The sequence below is a fragment of the Pempheris klunzingeri genome, chromosome 6 (genome assembly GCF_042242105.1).
Source record: "Pempheris klunzingeri isolate RE-2024b chromosome 6, fPemKlu1.hap1, whole genome shotgun sequence".
Taxonomy (NCBI): Eukaryota; Metazoa; Chordata; class Actinopteri; order Acropomatiformes; family Pempheridae; genus Pempheris; species Pempheris klunzingeri.
In genome coordinates, this window is record NC_092017.1 from 4764203 (window position 1) to 4791879 (window position 27677).

The 27677-nt window shown below is 43.3% G+C and overlaps 1 protein-coding gene across 1 annotated transcript; it reads right to left on the reverse strand.

Annotated features, from left to right (window-relative positions):
• Window positions 1–5408: 5408 nt before the first annotated feature.
• gng12b (guanine nucleotide binding protein (G protein), gamma 12b) lies at window positions 5409–27187 on the reverse strand. The gene is made up of 4 exons (XM_070832940.1): window positions 27150–27187; window positions 21882–22011; window positions 5668–5777; window positions 5409–5569 (listed from the first exon to the last, which is right to left on the reverse strand). The coding sequence occupies exons 3-4, from the start codon at window positions 5758–5760 to the stop codon at window positions 5444–5446; spliced, it is 219 nt and encodes a 72-aa protein (XP_070689041.1). The 5' UTR covers window positions 5761–5777; window positions 21882–22011; window positions 27150–27187; the 3' UTR covers window positions 5409–5443.
• Between the last annotated feature and the right edge of the window lie 490 nt (window positions 27188–27677).

Genomic DNA, 27677 nt, shown 5'->3' on the forward strand with positions numbered 1-27677 from the left:
GGGTGGCTCTGCCTTGATAATTTCCAGGTACTACAGGTTCAGCGTGCTTGTAGGAAGTCACATGGTGTCCTGAGGAACAGTGCATGCCTCTCGCCCGCCCACACACACACACACACACACACACACACCAAGCTCAGCACGTTGCCCCACAGGCTCTGGCGCTGTATCCTGACATGTCACTGGGCCGGGTTAAAGTTGTTTGCATCTCCTGGACCGAAAGCAAGATAATGTTTTGGGTTTTTGGTAGTCTGTTAAAATAATTACCACCATCTTACTTGAGCACAGAGACAAAAATAGTAATTACAACATAACATAGTAACCTGCTCTGGGTTAAATCTGCTGCTGGCATGCAATCTCTTGAAATCAGCTTTAGTCCTGCGTGGGAAGTCTAGTAATATTTGGCCTTTTGCACATTTTGAGGATCTGGTTACATTAAGGGGAGGAGAATTCCCATTGTAGTATGACTCCGGCTTCTGTGTCTACGCAATCAGAGCTAAATTTACTGCTGAGCAGGTTAAAAATAGCAGTGAGGCAAGAAGGAGAAAAAAAAAACTTGTTGAAGACCCAGTCCACGCTGTGCAGAAAGAGAAAACCAGAAATTATTGGTGCTTGTACAGAGTGGGGAGGGACAAAGCCTTCGACACAGAGGGTCACAAGACAATGGGTGCATGAGTCAGGGCTATTCAGGTCTCCATTGCTAGAGCTGTACAGTACTTTAGCTTCATGGCAAAAAATAGCCCCGTGAATAGAGGCGCCCCCCCCGACCACTGACAATAGTGGCACTTGTAATTAACAGGCAGCATACAGACAGGCTGACGTGCTGCAGAGCTGTCAGGGTGCATATCAAGAGGACAACAATCCTCTCTGGTGGTCCCATAAGGTGGTGGTGAGTGAGTGTAAACTAAGGACAATTACTTAAATATAAATCTGAGGTACTTGTACTTGAGTATTAAGTTTATACTTCTACCCCACTATATCTCAGAGCCAAATATTGTCCTCTTCATTCCACTACAATCATCTGACGGCTTGAGTTACTTTGTAGATCAAAATTTCTCGCACACTTTCTGTCCTGTGAAAACTATGCATCACAAAATTTGGTGATTTTGAATTTGAAAGTTTCTGATAAACTGAAGGATGAAGTGTCTCTTACCTCTTAGGCTAAATAAACTATTAGCCGAAAAATGCATCGTGGTCCTCACAGGACAGCGATGCTACAAACATATGATGATCTTATAATGCAGGCCATGATGCATTGCTGAAAATCAAACTACCCAGCACTGTATATAGCAGATAAAATGACTTCGACACTAAGCATCTACAGCAGGAAAATGCAACATCCACATTCATGCAGCAGTAATATTAATCCAGAAAAATCTGATAAAATAGGAAAAAGTGACCGGGAACATTTTCCTGAAGCGTGAATACTCTCGGCTGATGATACTTACACTCAATTGCAGTTTTAAATGCAGGATATGTACTTGTAGTGGAGTATTTTCACAGTGCGGCATTAGTACTTTTATATAAGGGTGCAGTTTGCAAATGTGAAAAGTGCACAGACACCAGTAAAGCAGATCTGCACTCCACTGAACCGATGCTGGAGTCCCTTCAGTTCCACAGTCTACGGCTCTAGTTACACTTTTCCAGTGACACTGAGGTTTGGCTGCTGCCATCGGCCATCAGCAGAACTGAAAGAGCCACAAAAAAGTATCTTTCAGTGGAAAATAGGACAATAATACCAGAAATGCCACAGCAGGATGCGAGGAAAATGACACCTGAAAGTCAGTCTGATCATTAAGAGACAGAACCACTTTTTCCATCCTTCACCAGACCAATCTGTCACACAGGGAGGTGCCACTTAAAGTAGGTGAGATATTGGAGATACTGGATTACTGGCTTATCCTGGAGCTTCTCCACTGCACTGACAGGTAATACAATCACTGCAAACATCGCTGCTACAAAGCCTGTGCTATCAATCATCTGACTCAAGTGAGGGTTACATCAATGTGGGCCAACAAATATGGCCTGACCTGATTGTGGATGTAACATCACACCTGAGGAGATGAGAAAGGAGAGAAAGGGCAGCTCAGAGGAGCAGGGATTATTGCATAACAGGCTGGTGATGGCTCAGGGGCACAGAGGCACCTTCACTGAGAAATTAGAACAACAACAATGTTTATGTGCTCCTGATCTGATACTACAGACACTCCGATTTGAACGAGGCGACCTGTGATTCCAGCAATCGAATGACAACTGGTTAACAACATGCCTAGTTAACACTAATTGTCTTTCTCAGCTTGGGCAGGGAAGTGTTACTATCCTCAAAATACAGACTGTGTGTCAGACAGTGCACATACTACTGTATGTGTGGTAGCTTTGTGCAAACTACAATAAAAGTCCATACAATATATTTTAAAGACAAAGCTACGTGGAAGATTCCAATGCAAGTTGCAGGCTGAGCAGCTAGTGTTTCCCGTGTGAACACTCATGGGAAGTGAAGCCACAGGGACTCTGTACACATCAGTGGAGTTTAATGAGGCTGGGAACAAGAAGACGAAACTGTACTAACCTCTGGCCATGTGGGATCCTCTGTCAACATTCCAGCTCACATTGATCAAAAGCAAAGACCTACCAATAACAGACAACAGCCTAGAAGTCTGATTTTAAAGCAGCATTTTTTGATAGAGCCGGCCGCAGTGAGCACAATAATGACGTATTGTCACCTAAATGTTGATATGGCTAACATGTTCGCAAAGAACTGTCTAATCACTCAGAAGATATTGGGCTTTATTAGGATTGTGTTTCCGGCCACCCGATGAATGAATTTCACTTTCTCCCTTTAGCTCTACTGCGTGTTGCACTCCACAAAATGCTGACGTATCTGGTCGTTAGCTACTGGAGGTTCCATGTGCTCGCCAGCTAGCCACTAACTTTGTCAGGTATTTGGTGTGAGGCAGGTAGCACAGTGTCAGTTTTCAGAGCTGTTATCAGTGAAAACAGCTGTCTGCTGCAGCTGGAAACGGGGTTAATGAGAACAGTGAGAGTGAGTGAGTTGTGTGCTGTAAAACCAAAGTAATGAGCTGAAATCCTGAAACTACAGATCTGAGGCGAATTGCACATTTGTGATATTACTGTGATGGGTTTATTTTTCTAAGAGCGACCCTTTTCGCCTTACACACAGACATATGACTGAAAGGCAATATAAACATATTGACTCGTGCTGTGAATTATACAAACTGCTATTTTACCAAATCCTTCTGGATTTTACAGAATGTAAACTCTTCAGATAATCTGGTTTAGCAACCGAGACTATCACGATGTCGGCTTTTTCTCTAACGTTTAGATTTTTCCTTTTATCTTATATTAGCTGAAATAAACACTAATGTAAAGGATTTCTTTTCCATAGTTTTATTTGCATTTACCACAAGCAGGTAAAGGCAGAATAATATGACACACAGTGAGTCGTCACCTACGTTGCCACAACATTGCAATTGTCTTTCTAATAAAAACACAACTTGATATGCACTCGTAAAAATCCACCAAGTACACCATTAACCCCCACAACACATTCAGTTCTAATTCAAAAACTTGAATTAATGTCGCACAACAAGAAATTCAAAGCTGAGGCTTGACTGAATCAGTACAATCCTACAAAGTACATTTAACAGTTAAAAGCAAGCGCATAGTGTGGTTCATGGACATACATACTGCGCTACAATATTTCTGGACATTTCAGATACATGTGAATGCAGCTCAGTATTGATTGTGAGTCATTCTGAAATACGGCGTCACGCACAGAGTTAATAGCCTATAGTGGGATCCACTCCCTTCACCTAAGGGCCTTTCTTATTCACAGTATTAGACAACAGCACTTACGTGATTAAAAGGTAGTCGAGAGGTTGAAGCCGGATCACTTCATTGTTAAGGCCCTGGCTGGTAAAATTGCAAAAATTTGTTGCTTATGTTTTTCATAAGCAGAAACACACACCATGACAGGAAGTCACAGCCACACACTGCTAGTCATACCTTCTCATAATAAAACCAAAGTAAGTTGCTGTAAACGTGGAATGTTTTAAACCCAAGGGTATAACAGTCGTCTGGTGTTTGCAGCTGTCAAAGTGCCTGAATAGTACAGTAATACGAGCAAAGTCGAAGAAAAAAAAACAGAAAAATTAAAACTGCTAGCCAACAATCTAGATATGATTTGGGACACTGAAACTCTAAGAGTGACATTAAACAGATAGATCTGATAAGATGGCACAGATTGGTAATGATGGCCTCCACAGATCAAGAAATGTATCATGAAAAAAGGGTCATGCACAATGTCAAGTGCTCTCACAAGTTCAAACGGGTGCTTTTGTCTAAACAGGTTTGACTCAAAGGTTTGACAGCTGGACTCAAAGTTTTACATTCATTTTTAAGGCAAATGCAAACAAAATGAGTTGTCAAGAGGATTCAGCCCTATGGTGCTGAAACAATGTAGACATAGATATAGAATATAGATAGTCACATTCATCACGTTTCGTAGCTTTGCATTGGATTCAGCTGAAGCAGGTATTGCAGGTCTGCAGCGTAACCCACCAGGAAACTAGCTTGAATCAAAGTTACAGAAAATTACATTTCTGTGTCAGCTTATCCCACAAGTCTGGGTCTACACTGCAAGTGAACTACACTACATCCCAGCGCTGGCAAAAGGAATTCTCAATGTCTTGAAATAAAAAAATCTGACATTTTAACTAAGGTGTTTATTTCTAGAAAGGTTAGATTCTATATGTCAGGGCGATTTGTACTAATTTGACTGCTCTGTCTGTTATAAGAGAGCTGGGAACAATTCTGACTGTGACTAGATTACAAAATATAAAGCAGGTGATGAGCAGCAGTGGCAATGAACCTCCACTTTCTCCATTTGTCTTCATGTGATGGACGGTTTATTCGCCCAATGCCAGGACATGTTTAACTCTGGTGCTCGTTATCAGTAGCGCACAAACTACGACTATTTCCTGAAGCAAGCCTGATGAAAGTAAGAGGTGAAAGCCTGAATCTGACATGACTGATGATTAGGGGGCTTGTTTATGGACACTAATAGACACTAATCAGAGAGTCCGGAACTCTAGATGGCACAGCTCCTCTCAGACCGAGGTCTGTGGCCTTCTACATCTTGTTAGAAAACAAAGTCATCAGTGAACCTTCATACAAACTTTAATCATCTTTGTTTGAGTTAAAGCTTTGATCCGAGGCCACGGCTTCAGACTTCTGCCTGTTCTTTGGTGTAACTGGTATCTGACTGCAAGGCAGAGAGGAATACATCTCTGGAGCTACAGCTGGGAAAAGGTTTGGCGGGGAGGGGGAGTACACTGGCTTTAACATAAGTTGTCAACAGTATTACTATCGTTTTTTTTTTCACATAAGAATCAAAAGGAAAACCAGCAAGAGTTCAGGTGTTGCCCTACAAAACAGTGCAAGGCTTCTTGTCCTTGAAAGGGTTCTCTGAAGCGGGGACGCCCATGAGCAGCGGGTCGTTCTTGGCATGTTCTCCACAGTAGCGCATCAGGTCGGATGAAGCCTTGGACACCTGCAAAGGAATCAGTCCACACACTGATCTACCGTGGCACACATGTAGTAGAGACAGGACAGTCAGAGCGGTGTGAGAGACTATGAACATAAAGGCACCTTTATCCTCTCGATGCTGGCCTCTATCCTCAGCTGCTGCACCGTCCGCCTGGCCTGAGCTATGCTACTGGAGCTCTGCATTTTCGATGACATCGCAGCTACGTTTAGACCTGGATTAGGGGGAAAAAATAAATAAATACACCTTTTGTACTTAATAAATACATAAATTAGCACAGGTGGTATTTGCACAAAGGAAACCAAAAAAAGCTGCAGTATAATTAATCCATTCAAATGATTCATGGCAACAAGATGTTCCTGTGGGATTAAAGCAGCACAAAGGTCAGGCTGCTGCTAAAAATACTGCTGAGGTTATCACAGCCTTTATATAAAGTCAAGAAAATACCATTATCCTATTAGCAACTAAGTAGGTTTCCTTAGATTTGATGTTGTAATTGGTAATCTCCATCGAACATTTGTTGCATCTCAGGTGGCAGAACTTTTAAAGAATGAGCAGCTTTGCACAATACTGCAGAAATGATAAGAAGTGAAGTTACTAAGGTGTTACTGCAGAATGATGTCTGTGGTGGTGCAATTTCCAGGAAGTGACAGCTGATCTGAAATTGGCTCAATGTGCGTAAAAGCTGTTGGCCAACATAACGGACCCACGTTTCACAATTCCCACTTCCAGGATACAATGGCGTGCTCTTACCGGCTCATTATGTCACCGCCTGAACTACTTGGAAGAGAGTTGCACGGTTGTTATCTGTGCAAACACAGTTTCTTAGATCTATCAGGAAAGTGAAACAGCCTCTAATGCAAGAAGAACACCGTGTGTTGAAGCTATGGCAAAACACATTCTGTGGAGCAATAAATGAGAATTCCTCTGTGTACCCAACAATTGCTCTGCACTGATTACTTGCAGTTCCTTGTACGAATAAAGAAAACGCACCAGAAAGTGGCTCTGTGGGACTGACAAAAACAATCTTTGACATGTGGTTCGGTTAATGTTTGCTCTGTGCTTTGGTGCAGGATATTACAGAGGAGGGGGGACACGCTGAAACGGAAGGAGATGAAACATGGGCTGCAGAAGGGAGACGAGACCATGCATCCCTTTAATCCCCCCACCCACTCCCATCCACTTCCTCTACAGGAAACACTATGGCCAGTTACCCTCTAAAGTATAAATGATAAAATATGGGGTGGAGGCTTTAAAAATAGAAGCTACACACAGGCCTATAACCTAGGAAACAGAAAACATAGCCGCTGAGGGACTATTCCTAAAGAAAGCATGACATTAAAACAGTGATTGCACTTCTTTTCACTGACTCATCTATGAAAGCTGCTTTTGTGGTTTTCCTTGGCTCATGTACTCATTGTTCCAGGGAACTTAACACTTGCTGCTCTCTTGTCAACACAGCTGTAGTTTTGAAGCACTCGGCCGCACCGGCCAGGCATGAGCGGACACAGGGAAAGGGAGAGCTGCGTCGCCGGGGCACTGGTCCTCTGCGTGACGCCAGCAGCTACTACAGAGCTCTGGGTGTTTAGACGAAGGCAGTAAAAGGCGATAACAGGGCTAAGTGTTTCAACTGTTTTACTGCTCCATTGTTACGTCTGTGGATGCACTATTGTCTTGAAAGTGGCAATAATGCAGACTAAAAGCTTGACAACACTTTGGTGCATTGTATTCATCCCAACAAAAAATGGACTAAATGTGACCTAAGTTTTGAGTTGGGCTGCATCCAACAACTATTGGTGTTGATCGATCAATCATTTGGTCTCTAAAACATTCGAAAACAATGAAAAACATCCATCTCATTATCCTAGAGCCGAAGGTGACCTCATTAAATGTCCAACAAATAGTCCAACACCAAAAACACTCAATGCATCACAAAGCAAATTTTCACATTTGTGAACCTGGAACAATCAAATGTTTCAGATTTGTGCTTGAAAAAGGATTAAAATGATTAGTCGATCATCAAACTACATGGCAATTAGTTGCCAATTGACTAATCAATTAAATAGCTGATTGTTGCGGCTCTAGTCTTGTGCATTCATCTGAACCTGCCCTGCAGGAAACAACCCATTTGTCTATTTACAGTTACAACCTATTAATAGTGCTTTCAAGTTGCTGTAAATGTACACATGTATATGTGTATTTTGCAGCTTTAACCAGCATTGAGACGGGAGTGAGACAAATAGGTGAAGAAGCTGATCAATAGGATTAAAAGCTGCCACAGCATATTCCCCCTGTGGTCATAGAATTAGGGAGACTCTTCCCCTCAGGCCACAGCATCCAGAGGTGCCAGATGTGGCACGTCGTCTGCACCAGTCTTGCAGAGGTGAACGAGTTTAGAACACACGCTTGCATCAGGATTGGTTCATCCCCCTGCTGTGGGCACACACAGGCTCTGCTGTGCAGCACTTCTCAGAGAGCTGTCTGAACCAGTGAGGTCCTGAGCCTCAAATGTGCTGAATTTCAAGTAATTCTGTTTCTGGGCAGAGTGGTGGCCAGTTTTACAGAAACCCTGCTGCTTTGAGGGATTTTAACATTCTCACAGCCCACGTCTGCTTTTAATGGGCCTCATCAATGTGAATTTTCTATTCGGATGTCTTGACTTTTAGATGCACACATACAACTGGATTCCAGCCTTTGCTATGAAAAAATATTTTCATGAGCCGTCTATTGAAATGTTACGAATAATAAATATTCAGTATTTGTGTATTTTAGGAAATACAGTTATTCGCTATTCATTTGGATCTCAATGAGCTTACTCACAAAATAAGTGCGGTGTATTATTCTAAATCAACTTTTGCATGAACAACAGAAGACAAGAGTTAGCATCCACAGTTGGCCAAGATAATCACTCATGAAGCCTGTTAACATCCAGTGATCAGCTGCTCGACTGATAAACCATCTATAGACAAACTGAGCGCAGTGATGTCACCGAGCGCACACCTACTACCAAATGCACTACTAATTTGTCCACTCCCACCCATTTAATAACACTATGCAACATGCACACTCTCTCCCAGCGCCAAGCTCCATAAGGAAAACATCTAAATATATTTTAAGCCATTGCCTAATTGCCATATATTTTTATTCTTTGAATCGAGACCTCAGTCAAACAAATGCATGAGTAAAAAGAGTCCCCATTCCAGTAAAACAAACACAAACAAGCAAAGAAATGTGTCACTTCAGGGTGTGTAATTCTCTGTATGTGGACAGGGCCTTTAAAACCCCTCTAGCCAAAAGAATGTCTGCAATGCCCTCAGCTGTGGTGTGTGCCTGTCTGCATCCAGCGCTTGTACTTACGTGTGGTAAATGTAAACATGTGGCACACTGAAAGCATTGACGAAAATATATTTGAAGTCTTGGAGCTGGGCGATGTCTTTGATGTGGCTGCGGGGCTTTTGCGCAGGTGGGCTCCCACACCGCCAACAGAGAGGTTCTGCAGAGTTTATGACAGCAAGTTCTACCCTGCGGTGTGTAACTCCACACAGTGCTTGGATCTGCTGCCCGAATAAATACGCTAATAACGTACTTACAGTGGATTGGAATCAACAGCGTAACAGGACTAAATGCGTATCTGTGTGCTGAAGTGGGACAAAGCTCAAACAGTTTGCACGTGCATTGCTACGACGTCTTTGGGTGACACTGCCAGGAATGTTCTAATGTCAACATGCTGTAACACATCACATCTGACCGATCTCTCAACGGTCTAATAGCTCAGTGTGGGTTACTTTCATTAGCGACTCATGTGATAATGACAGAAAATGGAGACACAAGTTGATCACAATTACCTGTAAGTCTTCTTACCGCATGTTCATGTTCGATTCTCAAAAATGAAAAACATCTTCAAAGTCCGCTTACTAGTCTTTTCTGCGGATTACAGCAGCAGCTCATTGTCTTTGAAATCACCAGTGTGTGTTGTCAGTTGTTTTCTGTTGGATGACTGATCAGTTAATCAGTGTAACACTGCCTATTGCATTTATTACACTATAACCAAAGATGACAGGACATGAAATGATTGGTCAATTGACGGATTAAGTTGATTGACTGATTATTAACTGAACATTCCCTGCTTCTGTGTTCTCAAACATGAGGCTTTCATACTATTTAAACATTTTTCAGCTTTGGACAGTTGGACTAAACAAGCCATTTGAACACATCCCCTTGAGCTCTTGGAGCTATTTTTTTAACATTTATAGACTAAGTTGATTAATAAAATAAATTACACTAAGGGATAGGTTCTCATATGTTAAAGCCTGTCTTGAACAATCCTCCTTCTGTCTTATTCTCATAAGTTTAGCCAAAGCCTGTTGGTTTGGTTAACTCAGACTCAGACTTCAGGGACTATTAATGTAATAAATGCAAATTAACAATACAAACAAGGTGCTCACAGATTATAGAGGTCTTATTCATTGTCTGATAAGCAGAAGGCAGGCAGGGCGCTGCAGCCTTAATGATTAGTTATCAGCTGTCCAGCTCTAAAAATGATGGGCCACGGGACACTGAGCAGCTCCATTTTCTGTCCGTTACACTGCTAAACTGCCAGGCAACAACACCAGCAGGCTGCACCGTCCGCTCCTGGACCAGGATCTGTGGCTGCCTCTACAATAAGCTCTGTGGCTTAGGCACATTTGAGAGGCACGATGACAATGCAGACGGGCTATCAGTATTGTGCCACACTCACAATTGCTATTTGGCATTGTGTAGAACAGAGGCACCGGGACAGGAGTCCAGAGCTTTTACAAGTTTAACTGCGCCCTCATGAGCGCTAATCTCAGGCAGCCTGATGCTATCTGGGAGCCAGACTGTCCAGTCAGGCGTGCAGAGGAAAGAGACAGAGGCCTCCCAAAGAGAAACAAACACGCAGTGTCGCTTCTGAGTGCTGGCGGAGACGAACTGCATGACTAATGCAATGACTTTCCAATCAGCGCAGCAACATCATCGATTACAAGCTTTGATGGCGACAGACTTTTAAAGGCGTCGTGGGTGCCGTCCGAAGAGCTTTGAACATTTGACATGCCGTGTGAAGTCAGCCGACATGAAAAGAATCGCAGAAGGCGTTAGTGTAGACTAAAACAGGAGGTGAGGGTTCCAAGCTGATGAGTCACAGGCTGTAAGTTTCTCTCTGGGCCTCACAAGCCACCATACACCTTTCACCTGAGCTCTACACCTTTGCGTAGGGTGAGGTCAGCTGTAGGACAACACAGTCTCACTCCTCTCTCTGTCATCCTGTCCTTTCTTCCCACCTGGGCCCCATGTGCAGAAAAACAGGTTCCTTTGACTAAGTGTTTGTGTGTGTGTGTGTGTGTGTGTGTGTGTGTGTGTGTGTGTGTGTGTCACAACCTGCAGACTGACATAGGCCGTTTAAAAAGTTCAAAGCTTTGAGTAATGTGTTTCTGATTCTCTGAGAAATAAGTTCATCTACAGCCCTTCATACACACCCTGCAGAGAGGTATAGTAAATACCATCCATGGATTAGAGCTCTCTTTGAAGTCCTGGTGACTTTTCTTTCATGCACTTGGAAGTCAATGGAAGACGAGCGGCTAAAAGGCGCTGAACCAAGTGCTGCTCTCTCCTACTACACATCATCAGACGTGTGAGTTTCCGCCCTGTGTTGCTTTGATTGTTTTCCAAAAAAAAGTGTAGATTAGGCTTTGGAAGATACTGCTTTGATTTGACACACGGGGAGGAGACCTGAAAAGCTGACACAAAGAAAATGCTCCACTGTGGCTGGAGCTAAATGTGGACGGCCAGATGCAAAGCATTGTGCCACCAGCTGCTTCTATTAATAAAGAAAGGCTGGCACACAGATGAGTGTGGGCAGTTGTTATCGTGCAAACCTGTTGCATGCAGAATACACAGTTTGAACAAGTGTAATAAAAAGAAGAGCTCTCTTCCTAGAAGTTTTCTCTTTGAGACCTTCATGGTCCCCAGAGGATGGATCCTAATGTCTTTGATGATCCCCTGAGTTTTTCCCCTAGAGCCACCAACAGGTCCAACGTTTTCTCTTCCCCTGCATCATTATTCCCAAACAAAGTGTGATCATTCTATCACATCTGTCTGTCTTGGCATAAATTGAATGCTTTAAAATGACATTTGCTACACAGATTCATATTCCCCTCAGGATGAACTGTAAGAAATGTGGTGATCTCATGTAGCGCCATCATCAGATAAAACTCTTCTATGTTTTAAATGAAATGTTTTTCTTGCAACAATGAGTAACACGTAAAGGATGTTTTATCACACATTAGAAGAGAACGGAGGCTGCTCCTTTAGCATACTGCATCACGATTCTGGTCAAACTTTGTCTGCTTAGCCCTCCATAAGTATGCAGTGCAATGTGAAAAAAGTAAGAATTAGGTAGACTAAAAATTATATTTTAGGGTTTAAAATATAAGCAGACCACCTTGTGAGAACACCATTTCTACTGCACGCATTAAAAACTATTGGAGTGCCATTAACTGTCAATTTGAACTTGCCGGCAAACAGACAGCAACTCTATGGGCCCAAACAAAACTTTGTCAAATTTCAAATGGATGGAACTTGTGTATCCTTTATGGGTGAACAACTTTTGCCTTATTCAAAAATTTGTTTGGAACAGAGTTTCTGTGGTGTTATTTGAGACTTTATTATCTCACTTAGATATTGGAAACACCTAATAACTCAGCTGTCATCACTATAAATCGTAAGACAACGAACCGTCTCGGCTTCAGTGGAACAGCGCACACAGCTCCAAGGAAGAGCCCTCGGGGCACAGCTGAGTGTAACAGCTAATGAGCCCTTAGTCAGCCCTGTCTGCTCCCTGATCCGGCGCTGTGGGAGCCGTCGTGCCGCCTGTCTTTGCCTTATCTTGCTGTACACAGTCACTCAAAGACAATAGAGCCATACAGAGCAGCTCCACCAACAGAGAGCTCGAGAACCGCTTTTGTGGTTTGTTGCCAGTTAAGAAGTTGCACATTTGATGGATACTACATTGTGTACAATTCAAGTGAGAGTGTGTGTGTGTGTGTGTGTGCGCGTTGCAGTGTGTGCATCTGAATGGTTTGTATACAAGGTGGGCCAGGCTGCTATTTCCTGTGGGGTGGGAAGACATGAAAGCAGTGAGATTTTTATGCTGTTGATATCTCTCCACAAATGCACCAGGCTGTCTCCACCCTATCATGGGAGAAAAACTCCCACCACCAACAAGAAAAATAGAAAAAAAAAGCTGCTCTCAGCAGTTGACTGCATTCGGTGAAATCCCCTAAGGAGGGAAAAGTGAGCAGGGAGAAAAAAAAGAGCCCACTCTCTCCCACCAATACTTCCTGGGGCCCGGGGCAGTCCTGGATCTGCATGGGTCTCCCCGACAACTGAGCTTTGTCTAGACAGAAACCAATGCTCCACTCACCGGATAGGAATTCAGTAAACCCACAGCCCCTCATTCTCACACCACCTTTACCCTGCCGCTCTCACATGGCACCAAACAACTAAGTCACAGCCCTCATTGTCACAATAATCCAGCATGTACACTCCAGCTAAATGCACCACCCTGTCATTCATGAAAATAACAGGAATTGGAACATTTTGCAAAACAAGGTGAACTCTGTGCATGGGGATCAGCCCTAAGTGGGAATGTAAAACAGGCTGCAGAAAATTCCTCTCATTCCTCCTTTAACTGCAACACACGCTGATCACGTTCTACTTGCTGCACATCAGGCTTCAAAACCAGTAATATGGGTTGCAAACAGTGCTGTGTGAAGGTCACGGAGAACTGAGCGGCACCTGGATCCAAGAGGGCAACGTACTTTGTTTTTGGCACGGTCCGTTGCTTAAGGAAAAAACAGCAACTCCCCCCCCCCCCCCAGCCTCGCCGTTACTCATAAAGCTGACGTTTTCGAGCCATTCCTCCGAGGTTACCGACACTAAGTCCTCTCACCTTTTCCCCACTTCCCCACACTCACATGCCTGAGTAACAGACACTCCCAACCATACACACACACACTCATCAATTCACATGCAGGCTAAGGTCTCTTTGTGTTCTTTCTTTAATTGATTTTGTCTCAAGGAATGGTTTAATGAGCACGGTACTGACTGCTGGGTGCTGGTGTTCAGTTTTCCTACATATTCTAGCACTTTTATATTAAAATTGTGATCCCTGCATCACTCTAAGAACACTGTTGTCCAGCAGCACATTCAGTAACAAGCAGCATTTCGTAGGTTTCACAGCTGCAGAACAGACTGCTTTCCGTGCAGTGCCGAAGCAACAAATGCTGACGACATAAGTCCTCGACCCCCTGATTCGACTCCTCAACCCTAAATGTCGGATTGGACACCCAAAGGAAATAGGCAAAAATACATATTCAAGGTTTATAGTTGTGTTATTATAAGCATGTGAGAGCTGCCCTCTCATGCTCCAGCCATCTCTGATCATTAATGTCTAATTTTTTAATGGAGATTTTTGGATTTTTGCATACTAATTGCCTTTTCAACGCATGGAGAACTAGCTAATGAAAAAATGTAAACTTCTTGACAGAGCTCAGATATATACCACAAAGACACAATGCATTCCACTTTCACTCAACTAGCAGCTAGTTATATTTAGATGAGATGGGTGCATGCAAGACTCCAACATAGCAAACACTCAAACTAATTGGATCAGCGGCTGTAAAAGAATGGATGTTTCATCAACGGAAGCATAAACAGAATAAGAGACTGAATAGACAGAAAATACAAGTGGTCTTAATAGTTAAGAGGCTGATCTAATCACTACATGCCCAGCACTGAGGGAGGGTGGTGGTAGGTGACAGGGAGGCTTCTCTGCTGCTGCCACCTGACTGCTTATCATGACAAACAATAGGCAGAGAGAGAGACAGAATAAGGGGAGGGCTGGGAAAAAAAACACAGCCCTCTGACCTCAGTAACAGGAATGACTCTCCCACCACCCTAACCCCCCCCCCCCTTTCTCTCTTCTCCTTCCTGTGAACTTTGGAGCACCCCAGAGCTGAGTGAGCACTAAACTGCACATAATGAGCAGCCATGGGGGAGGCAGGGGAGAGGGCTGTGGACGTAAGAGCCACTGGGGTGGACACCGTGTCCAAAGTGTCCTTTTAGGGAGGCTCCACAAGTGGATGCAGCTTTTGTCTCATGACATCTCCCTGTCTGGAGGCCGCCTGATAGCCAGCCTGCAGTCTTGACGCATTAGTAATCTGCCCTTTGGTCCCACATGTTATTACCGGAGAGTTTGCATACACAGTGAGCTGAGAGATTCAGAGCAATGAAACAGGTATTATTAACCGAGAAAGAATCCCAAACATCCACCTCACCCAGCTCTGCACAAGGGTCACTGCAGCCAAAGTGCACAACACACGGGAAAGTTTCATGTGTTCTCCTGCTGAATGCAGCCATTCGTCTCATGCGCATATTTGGAAAATGCATGAATTTCACAAGTGCTGATGTGAACTTTTTAGGGGCATCACTGTGGATCTAACTGTCCTGCATTTTGCTAGAAATGAAACTTAAATTTGCACGACATAAGCCTCACTGGAAGTTACTTTGGAGCAAAAAAGGTGAAACTGAAAGAAAAACTAAAAGATTCACCAATTAAAGAAGACTGCTCTGCCTGAGAACTTCTACAATATCCTCAATGACATAAATATATAATATGGAAAATCACATGGATACATTTCCAAATCATTATTTATTCAGTGAAACTAAAAATAGAAAAAAATTGTCAGGCAAGGTGGGGAGAGCCATCTTGTGACGAGGCAAAGAGAGGAGAGCCCATCAGACTCTAGATAGCAACACAGCTCCTGATTTAAGTTGGGGAATTTGTTGCACAATGCATCATGGGGAAGCTCTGCAGATGGAGAAAGGGCCAGATGGAGAATCTGACTTCCTTGAGGAGACTTGTGTGAGTGTGTGTGTTTGTTTAGCCCAGATCTGTGTGCAGAGACAGACTCCACCATAATGCACCATGGTGTGATATTGTGGTGCATAAGTCAGATGTGCGTGTCCACTCTAATGCAGTCACTCATGCACACTGGCACATGTTTAGTGCATGTATGCAGCAGCTCAGCAGTAGATGAGTGCCAACGTGTGATACTGGCGATTGTATGTACATGGAAAAAAGAACAGAAATTTACAAATGCTAAGGATCGCTGCAGATCGTAACTGTATTTCTCACGAGGCCTGCATGCATACTAACTACCACAATCCATGAAGTCCAGTCACATGATTTCTGGCAGGACTGCACAACTTGAATGCTAACTGTAAACGGGTTTGTCTCCGTCTCTCAAACGCCTTGTGATCTGACCTGCTACGTCATTATCCAGAAGTATAACTCAGCAGGCTTCCTAATGGCAAAGCTGCCAGAAGAGGGTTCGGCATTATCACGTTGCAGTAAATCATTTACTTGAGTGAGAACATGAGGTCACAAAGACCTAGACCAGTCTGCTCCTTAAATGGCCAGACGTGTAGGTGAAGGCCATGTTAACCTGCTTATTATCCAAAATGAGAAACTCATTTTCACCAAACCAAATTTCTGCAGCACTTCAGTCAACAATGACCTACATGATATGATATTCAAACCTAGTCTGGTGCAGAGAGTTCAAATGATGACTGAGCCTTTTTCAGTCATGCATTTTGGAGCATTATAATGCTGTATTCATTCAAATCACTGACCAGGATCTCACAGGGAAAGTATGTGCAGGCCGGTTGCAGCGGTTTGTTTTCAGAACAGTGTAACTCCATTGGAACGCGGCTGCAATGCCGAGCAGCATACCACCCTGTTTCGCCCCTAATGAACATCAATCAAAGGCGCATTCTTACAGCGGCACAGACCACCAAGTGTATACTCGCAAGGCAATGCAATTAAAAGCAACTTATTTCTGGACTGGAAAATATTTCCTTTGCCACTGTCTGGTAGAGGAAAATGTTTGAGAAAAAAAATCAAAGCAGGAAAGAGCAGCTTGTAGAAAAGAATCCCAGGCATGTAACCAGTGGCTGGGCAGACTTTCTGGGCAGGGTGACATCCCGACTACTGCTTAGTCTTCCTCTCTTAACTGCCAGACCCTTATGTTTGTTAACTGGAGGCCAACATTCCCTGGACGGCTCCTGCAGCAAAGATCAGGGTGGAATTCTTGTCTGGGAGACACGTGGCACAGGAGCGTCTCAAAGTGGACACACTGCACACAGACAGATAGCACATGCTGTGAGGACTGTGTATTGTCAAGACCCTGCGGTCATGATTGCAGGGTTTTCAATCAGCAGACATACTGTTTCCACCCAAAACACCTTCTATGCATCAGCATGCAGAGCTACTATTAAGAGCTGTAACAAGATTTAAAGCCTACAGCCATGCTGAAGGCTCTGCGATGCTGTACTTTGGGGGAATCAGCATGCTAACACGCTCACATGGTCAGGTTTTAACATTTTCATGTGTAGCAGGTATAATGTTCACCACTATTTTAGAATGTTAACATGCTAACATTTACTCATTAGCACTGAACGCACCATACAGCCGAGGGTGATGGGAGCTGGATGAAATGATGGAGCTAGATGAAAAGTAAAGGCATCACCAAAGCTGCTGCAAGTCATCCTGCGGGGGACATAAATGAATCAAATTGATTGTCAGTCTATGCAATAACTGTTGAGACATTTCACTCAAAACCACAAATGTTACCTTCATGGTGGCGCTACAGAAAAAGGATTCCTCCACCGGGGACCACAAACATTTGTACCAAGTTTCATGTTCATCTATCCTATAGTTGAGACATTTCAGTCTAGACTAAAGCAGATGACCATTTACCTCCCTGGAGACTGGCATGGCTAAAAACAATGCATACATGTAACCCTCCTTGCGATTCCCTCCACAGAGAGAGGTGAAGTCAGCAGCTGGCAGGCAGTTGTGTGAAAATCCTATCCATGGAAACAGGATCTGCTGTGACCTAGTTGTTGAGTGGGCTGATAATATGTCACAAGGAGGCAACAAGGAGGGGGGCATGGTAATTACACATCTGAAACTGCAGTAATAATTCATTCACACTAATGGTCCTGTGTTGTTGGCGGGGGCGGACAATCTGTTTTCTTCCAACAAAGCATCACACGGGAAATGTTCTTACACCAATAAACTAAATAATACTACATTTTCAGTCTTAATCTAAAGCATATGGCTTGCATTGTAAATATTTCCCAGGTGAAGAAAAAAGTAGAATTCATTGGCTGAGGGAGCCCCGGCTGCACGCTAGTGATACTTTCTGTGCCCTGTGGCAAAAACTTGATGAGGCCATTTGTCCTACTTCAAAGCCAACATGTGTCAACATTCTAGCTGTGCAGAGAGGACAGGCTAATCTCAAGTGGTATCTGCATGCATCCAGGGCACTTGAAGGCCATCCAGCGCACACCCATCCCGGTTTAAAATTCCCCGAGATAGAGGTGCATGTACATAAATAACTTTAAGAACGTAAATCTCGGGAAGACTAAGATTTATCTTTACAAGGAAACTACATTATGGGATACAGGATGGCGCACATGAGAGCAAGAGCCCAGTTTTACAACAGTTTTTTCTTCTGCTTCAATGAAAATGTGAATCCTGATAAGTGTGGCACGACACGGGGAAACTTGCACACACGTGAGCTATTTTCATCAGTCTTAACATATGGTTACAGATGGAAGCTGCCGCCCACCAAAAACAAAAAGGCAAAATGCACAAACAGTGCTGGCGTGCTGCTCATGGATGCAAGCCATCGGAACCGGCGATCAAATGAGTATTAACCACTTTACTTCCTGCACAGGGAGGAGACACTCCCGCCTCTTCTCTGCCCATGGCCATGGTGTGTGTGAGGGAGTGGGAGGGAGGAGGGGGGGGGTCAGGAAGCGGCTCATTGCAACTGAGCAGAAGGAAGGAAGATGACCATATATGAGCAGATGCTTATGAAACAGGGTGGAGAACATGCCTGAAGAGGCCTGGGTTCTCCCATGGGTGCGACAACAATGCAGTAAATGTGTAAACCTCCTCCTACATGTACAAACACACACTCTGGCACGCAAACGCTGCACCAAGCCTGAGCTTCCACTCAGCCTGACACTGCGGTGAGCATCCCGTCTCAAACTCCGCTGTCAGGTTATATGATGATCATTCCAATTAGACACCGATGATGCATTATTTGCCACCAAATATGAGCCACTGAGCGCAGGAACCACTAACAGAGAGAGAGAAGAGGGTTCTCCGTCTCTGCCACTGTACAGAATGGGCCGGTGTCTTGCAGCCAATTAGCAACACACGCCTGCACACACGGGCCAAAAAGAGCCTTTGTTTAACACCTGCACGTCGTTTCATTACAGGTGAAGTTCATGTAATCACCCATGCCTTCTTTGTTCTTGCTTCCTTGTTAAAACTGTCCCTTCCTCTGACCTAAAAATTATATGATTCATTTTTTCCTGTTCCCACACTGTAGTTAAGTGACTGACCTACTAATAATGACACTATGCTTTATCTTATTCAAACTAACTCATGTTGATATGAGAGATGATTCTTCCTGGCCTTTCAAATGTACTACCCCAACCCCTTACTGTATTGTACTCATATATGTGCATGAATCACTCTGTGATTAATTAACACATTTTACAGTTGTAGACACTACAGTGCGGTGATGAGGAACCACAGTTCTTTGCATGCCACAGAAACTGTGCTGGGCTCTGCTGGGGAAACAGATCCCTCTTATTCACAGCTCTGCAGCACGGGAGCAAACAGGGACAAAGACAGAGGTTTCTGGATGGCCACGCCAACCGTTTAGTGTAATAGGCAGTGAACTACAAAGATCTCAAAGCTGAGGAACAAAAACAATTTGACTGCCCGATACTGCCATCATGTGGAGGAAACTGAACACAGGAGAGTGAGGTACTTCGGCATGAGCAACATCATCTGCTCCCTCAGATTTCAGAACGGTTTGCGAGAACACACTGATACGAAATGTACAGTTGCACTCAAATTTACTTAACCCCCAAAGGTATCCTGGCAAAATGTACAAACCTTTGCTTGTGTCCAATACACAACAACTGAAATAGCTCAACACAACTAATTATTCATCCCCTTCTTAATAATCATCTTTAATATTTAGTAAATACTAATTAAAATTACACCGTTTTGCTGTTATGACCTGCTGCAAACATGATGCACAGCCAGACACCAGGTTCTGACAGCGTTCCTGAGGAATCTGAGCCCATTCCTCATGGACAACAGCCTCCAGCTCTCTAATATTCTTGGGTTTGTGTGCTGTAACCTCCTTCTTCAAATCCCCACAGATATCGTCTGTGGGATTCAAGTCAGAAATCTGGTGGCAGCCGTTGATAGTTTCCTCTTTCTGCCACATCCAGGTAGTGCAGCCAGAGTTCCTTTAGCTTTCAACTTGTTTCCAACAGCATCTCTAGGAACATTCAGTGCCTTTGCTGTCTTTTTGTATCCTTTTCCTTGTTTGTGCAAGACAATCACTTAACTTACTGGACAATTCTCTTGACTTCCCCATATTTCTAACATGCAACCAAACATCACTATGAACAAACCTCTAGTCAGTGCAGGTATTTGATGTGTTCTATCTCTATCTCTTCTGAGGGATCCTATTCAGGGGGTTGAAACGTTTTGAGACTGCAGTCATCATTAAAAGTGACATTTTGTGCTGAATTTGGAGAAAACACTAGCTGAAAGTTTGCAAATTTTGCCAATACACTTAATTTGCAATGAGGGTTGAATAATTTTGAGTGCAACTGTAATTTACATCTTGCATTGTAGCTCCTTGAATGCTGATAATCCACATGATACTAGAACCATTTAAAAGCATAGGTTCATGTGTTTCAGGCCTGTCTTAAAACAATGCTTGCCTGCCAAAGAATTATTGGTAATACATCATACTTCCTCCTGTCCATATTGCTTGTACAGAGATTGTTTCCAAAAGTGTCTGTCTTCTGTGTATTCTCCTCTTTGTGTTTCCCTGCAGAGCTGCACAGGAGGGACAGTAACACAAAGGTGGTGTACATGTCACTGACACTGACACTGTTAGGTAGTAAGGGACCTTTTCCAGTGGGAACAATTACCGTGACCAATCCCATGAAAGTATGCCTGTGTACATATGGGCATGTGGGCACTGTTAAGAAATGTGAACCTGTCCTTTAAAGGTGAAATGCACATCTTTAATTTGGGGGTAATGTTCTCCTCAAACAAGTTACAAGCTCTCTCTCTCATGCATCTCTTTCACGCCTAAGAAACACAGTGCTGTTAGTCTGAGGATCAGTCATAAATGCATTTAAAAGATATTTCAAAGACAGTTAATGGAACATCTTGACTAAAACTTTTTTTCATGGTAAATATCATTGAATAACCACCTAATAATTCATATCAATTCTAAAAAGAAAATCAGCTATGAAGCTCCCGGGCTATTCAAAGTGACATCTATACTACAACTCTGGCATCGAACCCAAGGTTTTATAGTATAGAATCTACAAATAGAATCACTTAGCAATAAAAAAAACCAAAACTTTATGAGCAACAATCCTTCTCATGAATTCATATTAACCCTTTATCAGGCATGGGACCATATTTGGTAACTTAAGTGGGAGTTCAAAGTGCTGCCCCTCGCCTCAGCATGAGGCAGTAGAACTACGAGATTTCTCCAAGCCAATCAGCGACATGACAGACCGGCAAGAAACCATATATGGTAACTTCATTGACCTTGATTTGCACCATAACATTAAATTTTTTTTTTGAAAAACTCACAAAAGAAAAAAAGTCTTGTAATGACCACCAGTGGTCTAGGATTGGAATGTTGAATTTCTAAGTATTTCAATGAGTGCCCTATAAAGGGTTAAAAGTGCTCACTAGCAATTTAGTGTTGCACTTCCATATAGTTGGGGTATTAGCAAGAGACAACCTTAAAAAATAGTGAAAATCAATGCAACAGAGGCCGAGAGATTCAAGATTCTAGTACCTGATATTTGTCAAACTTAACAATCCATACCATACATTTCCCATAATGCAACCGATAGCACTCGACACCCTCACTGCCTCGTAGTAGTAGTGCTCCTCTTGTAAACTAGAACTAAACTTTGGTAATCTGCCAGAAAAGTCAAAATGTAGTTAGCCTGCTTGCTGCCATTTGCAACGGCACTGTAAACTCTGTTTTCATCAGCAGAGGGCAGCACCTGACAAAGGCTTAATACAGTCTGCCTGGAGATATGAAAAACTTATGGGGACTGTGTCTGGTTAATAATGGATAGACAAGTGAAGCAATGTTACCTGATCCTTCTCTCAATTACAGTAAAGGCTGGGGACGCCGGTGGCAACAGTCTTCTGACGGGGACACTGTGTGGGAAAAGATCTCGGGGAGCGTGTACAGGGTGTTCCAGTCCGTGTGATCAACATAAACCTGGAAAGAAAAGCAAAGGAAATGAGTTACTGACTGGCCACTGCAATAAGCCCAACATTTGAAAGGGGTTTACTCCACCAGAGAGTCCGATTTTACAGTGATCCGTCTGTTTTTGAGACAGTCAACACATTTTCACTCAGGTTTTTAACCCCATCGGAAACACTGACAGACGTGTGTGACTGTAAAAAAAAACGGTTTACTTATTAGGAATCTCAGCAGAGGACAAACACGGCCGTGAGAGCATGAGCCCCACAGTGTTATGAATGCCAGTCCGCTGACACAAGATTCCTCATCATTTAGGGAAAATGTTGAGCCCTGGCATGCCAAATCTATTCATTATCACATTCCAGTGAAACCAGTTGGATGGCCAGTCCTGTGGCCTGAGAACTCAGCAGGTCTCTGTACACTTTCTGTGACAACAAGTGGAGGCAGGGTTTGGTGGTGGGACGTAAACCAGAGAACAGACAGTCCAGACAGTTTAGTTTCTTTCCACTGTTTACTTGCTGTCAGCAGTCACATTGCTCCCCCGTTTAAAGGCCTAATTCATCATACAATCTTCCATATATTCATGAGAATTTGTACAGGACACTTGCCCTGCAAAGATGAGTTATTAAAAGAATAACCTTGATAAAGCAGACTTTCGTGATCTCAGGGGCAGGAAACAGGCTGCTTGATATGCCAACTGGCAATCTATTAAAGCAGCAATATGTAATTTTTGGCCACTTGGGGCCGGTGGAGCAAGTTCTAAACATTGGCACACCTTATTTCCTCAGCAAAATGAATGTGAATTCATTTGGAGCTTTGTCTCTGGCCACCTGGCAAATATAAGTCTACACTAACCCTGCTGTTAGCTCTGTTTTGGTCTCCTGAGGAAAAGATCTCTCTTTAGCAGCTAAATGCGCCACATCATCACCAGCTAGACGCTAACTCTGCCTGTCTATCATTCGGTAGTGTTGTGTCCAGTGGGTTTATCAGAGCTTATTCACCGAAAAACAAAATTGATGAGAGCAGCGTGAGTGGACCAAAGCAGTAACGTTGCTGTAAAAACCAAAACAACTGAGTGATAATTCATCATGGGATTGTCACCACGCATCATTGCATTGCTTGCATTGTGACAAAACAGGAAATCAATGTTTTCAAAAGGTCAGTCTGTGGAGGTGAATATACCTGAACATTAAATGGTGTTGAAAAATAATGGCTGGATCTTTAAAATCAAGAGCTCTCATCATCGAAGTCATGCTGGTCAGCAGCTCTATGGCTGATTTCTGCACATTTTGAAAAAAAAGGTGGTGTGGTGGCTCTAATTCAGTTTTTTGGGGGGAAAAAACAGTTTGTATTTTCTTTGCATTAGTATGTGTGGGAATACGGGGAAAATGATGCCATCATGTCTGAATTATTTCACTCTAAGCAGCTGTGCTGGACGGGAGGAGAGACACAGGTTACCGTAGTTTATCCTCAAGTCTTTGCAGTGCATCGTATTAGTGATATCACACAGGAAAATATCAGCAGAATAAACAGAGTAACTGTTGATCTGCTCAGCCAACACTCAGAGGTCTGTTATTGAACGATGCTGAAACCAAAGACGGTTTATTACCTGCTGCGTTCCAGTTACTAGGCAACCTCTTACTTCCTTGTCTAGTTTACAATTTACTGTACTGTCCAGTATTAGTGCAGGGGGGGGGGGTCAGTATAAACAACAATTAATCCTAATGCGAACCAAACACCATATACTTAAGATCACAACGGCATTTTGAAGATGTACAGAATCTCACTTAAATATTTCAATGTGGAGCACTTGCCATTGTAACTTGTGCATCTAGTTTTCATGGTGAAAAGGAGAAAAGTCTGTGCACACAGAGAATCAACTCAAATTCCTGGTTTTGATTTACCTTTTTGTTCATAACAGTCATGTGTTCAATGGCTGCGGCTTAATTAAAACACATTGAGATACCCAAGGCACAACCCAGCCAACCAATTACACATCAGTGCATACCTCACACAAAGGAGCCAGTTGACTGGAGGAAGGTATAAAGAGAAGATAATTAAATTTAATGACAGCGGCTTTATTAGGAGACTCGTTCCCCTGATGCTGCACAGATGCACCACAGAGACCTGCAGTTGGTTTGTGTAATTGTGTCAGTTGAGCTGCATATCATGTGGGACTGAACAAAGCACGGCTATAAATATCCCACTGCAGCCGCATGACATGTCACAGTGTCAGTGCGATCACACACAGGACGACACTGGCCAGGGACCCGGCTACTGTCACACAGGCCTGTGTGTCACTCCGCAGGGGGAACGACCCCGGAGCAGCAAGGACATCCCGCCATGGGCGCAGGAGGAGCAACAAGTAGAGATGTGTTTTCTATTTACACTCTTAAACCAAAGGCTGAACAGTCCAGAAGCAGACTCTACTGAGTTTTAATTAGAGTTTAGAAACAACCACAGTTCACATTTCATTACTAACTTCATTCAGCAATGATTCTGAGATCAACTACTGACTAATTCTCTGGCAGACTCATGTAGGAATATACTTTATATTGCAAAGTACCGTATGTGGCTTTAAACTATTGCCTCTCTACAGACTGCTTTGAACCACAGGTGCACGACCCAAAGGGATGACGGTCAGAGTAAAGCATCAACTTGCTAAATCCACCTCAGATACTGTACCAGTAGAGAGCCAGGCTATATGATGAGCCTCTAATCGAGGCTGAAATTGGACCTCCCGCAAAGACAAACTCCTTAACTTGGTTGGTTGCAAGACAATCAAGTGCTGCACCCGGACGTAATAGACAGCTACATTTTTTTGATAAATCAAAAAATATTGGATACGTTTCTGTATACTATGTTGACGGATTACTAAACTGATTCGTTTGACGTTCGCGCTCACTTTCCACTGGTCTGATGCAGCAGCTTTTGAATGAAATAAAGACATAACGACATGCTTGGTCACAACACAAGATGTAGCTTGTTGTTCCGTCCTGATTAAAGATATGAGCAGGATTCTAGTGAATATCAACACAACTCAAAAATGGAAAGCAGCATCTGCGTCCGTTAAGGCCGTCATCACCTGCTGACAAGCAGTTAATGCTCTGTGTGCCGAGCAGCCTCGCAGTCAGTGACTGTGTGATACCTTCATCGCTGTGGCACACTCCGGTGAGGAGGCTGAGAGCTCTGACGTGTGTCAAAGCAGCAGAACATATTTCACATATTGCTGTGGACTAACAGGGCTCTGGAGGTCTGACTAGAAGCATTCTCTGAAGGTCTTTGTGACCAGAGCAGTGACGCACAGACAAGCTCCCCGGAGGCCGAGCGTGGAATTTGAGTCAAGGGATAGAGGGGGAAGGGGGGGTGGGGGTGGGGGGGCAACGCTCTCACGAGATTAAACCGCGCTAAGGTCTGCACAAGTGGCTGTGGTGTAACCAGGCAACACAGCCAAACCCACGTCAGCACCAGAGACCCACTCAGGTAGAGTCACACTCAGCCACCACAGGCTTTGTTACTGAAAAGATAAATACCAGAAAACATTGGTCAGAGAAATGTGCCTTTTTTATCATTATTATATGCTTTCACTTTCAGATACTCCTGTCAAAGGGACTTAAGATAGAAAACAGATTCTATTTGAATCATCTATTTGAACCACCATCACGTTTTATACTAAATATTTAAGTAACAACAAATATTCAGTATTTAACTAGAGAAAACTTTGCCACATATTATGCAAAAAGAGTACCGTCTTCAAGAATAACTTCCATTCACTAATTCAATGTCTCTCACACAGATGAGTTATTGAATATAAAGGTTACCAGTTTAGCCAAACAGCACAAACAGATTCCCGATAATCACCACAGGACCAACTGTGTCCATGCAAAAATGCTTGTGTATTAGTGTGTGTGCACTGATGTATAGCTTTGGAAAGTGTGTACAGTGACTCAGATAATAAACTGCTCTATTCAAAAAGATGGCTCTGATATTTAAATTGTCGTCATAACGACCATGCGTGGGATGTTCCTTCCACAAAAGTGCAGTTTTAACGCTTCAGTACATATTTGGTGGGGCTCATATATATTCAGCACAGAATACTGTTCATACCACACCTGACTGGACACCTAAACGCCTCATTTAGATCACACAGACACAGCTTTTTCATTTCATTTTAAAATCAGATAAATTGCAAATTTAAACATTTCTGTTCTATTCTGTAAATATGTTTTTTGAGTGTGTTCTCCTCTATGTTTATTGTATGTACCGACACACCAAGGCAAAAGCTTTGTATCATGAAAGCTTATGTAGGAATAAATGTGTGTATAATTTCTGCTTTTTGAGCCAAAAAACATTTAAAGATGTCCAGAACAGTTTCCTACAGCTGGAGGTGAAGTGTTTCAAATGCTTTCTGGGTCCAGTCACCAGTCAGAGAAACACGAATTAAAAACTTAATCGGTTTTCAAAATAATTGCAATCGATTTACAACCAAATAATCATTTCAGTCACTTCACTGTTTCCTAAAGCAACACCGATCATCTCATCTCGCCTGAGGTGAGGTCATGGTTCAGTCATCACACTCCAACAGACCAAACAACCAACACTAGATTAAAAATACTGAGTTTGAAGGTTCCCACTGCACCCTGATGCTACATCCTCTCTCCATGTGAACAACTTTTCATTCCTTCTTGATTTATTATTGGAACTGTTGAAGTAAAGCTCCACAGCAACAGGTAGGCCTTCAGTGAGAACATGTCATCACTTATTTATCATCATCATTAGTCACTAAGTCTCCCTGATATTCCCACAGAGCTCTACAACATCCATGAGCTTCTCACAAACACACTTCCACAATAACACTGTTTCCTCCTTTTTATGTCCACCTGTCACTCGTGCTGCTTCTAACACCTGTTTGCCAACCTGTACAATTACCCAGCCACCCTTTAAAGCAGACATACAGCACATCTCACAGGGCAAACAGGCCACACACGGACCCGATGGAAACACTTTACACTCGTGCTATTTCTCCCAAACTACACCAGTACAAACTGTAGTTAGGATTACGGTGATCGACAGGAGGTCGCAGTTTACCAGCTGGTATTATTTCACCGCTGTGGCTCAGAGTGAATCCATGTAATCTGTGTGCTGACACTCACCTGGCCTCCCGGAAGGTCCAGCCATGGAGCACAGCGAGTGGAGCTGCTGTGATCACGAACATGGACTCTAGCTGTGTCCAAGAAAAAGTTTCAGTGCGCAGAGGATAAACACCGTGCCGAGCCGAGCCGTGGTGATGTTGGTGACAGGAGACACGGAGAGGCTGCGGGGCTGGGACTACCGCTGGGTTTGGAGCGGACAGCAGCGCCCCCTGTCGGCCTGCAGCTCACACTGCTACTCATCACTGGAGACAATGTCATGTCTGCTCTCTCTCTCTCTCTCTCACACACACACACACACACACGCGCACGCACGCACACACACACACACACACACACACACACACACAGCTGGAAAGTAACCTACTTCACTTAAATGTTTGCTACTTCATATTATTACTTTACTGCATCTCAGAGGGAAATATGATACTTTCTGCAACATTTATCTACCAGCTTTAGTTACTTGGCAGATTCAGATTAACACAAAATACCAATAAATAAAATCATATTTATATTATATTATATAACAAA

Excerpts from the sequence above, each read along its gene's own strand:
- gng12b (XM_070832940.1), bottom strand. The coding sequence starts at position 5,760 with ATGTCATCGAAAATGCAGAGCTCCAGTAGCATAGCTCAGGCCAGGCGG. Across the intron at positions 5,570-5,667 it reads CCAGCATCGAGAGGATAAAG|GTGTCCAAGGCTTCATCCGA; the intron begins GTGCCTTTATGT and ends ATTCCTTTGCAG.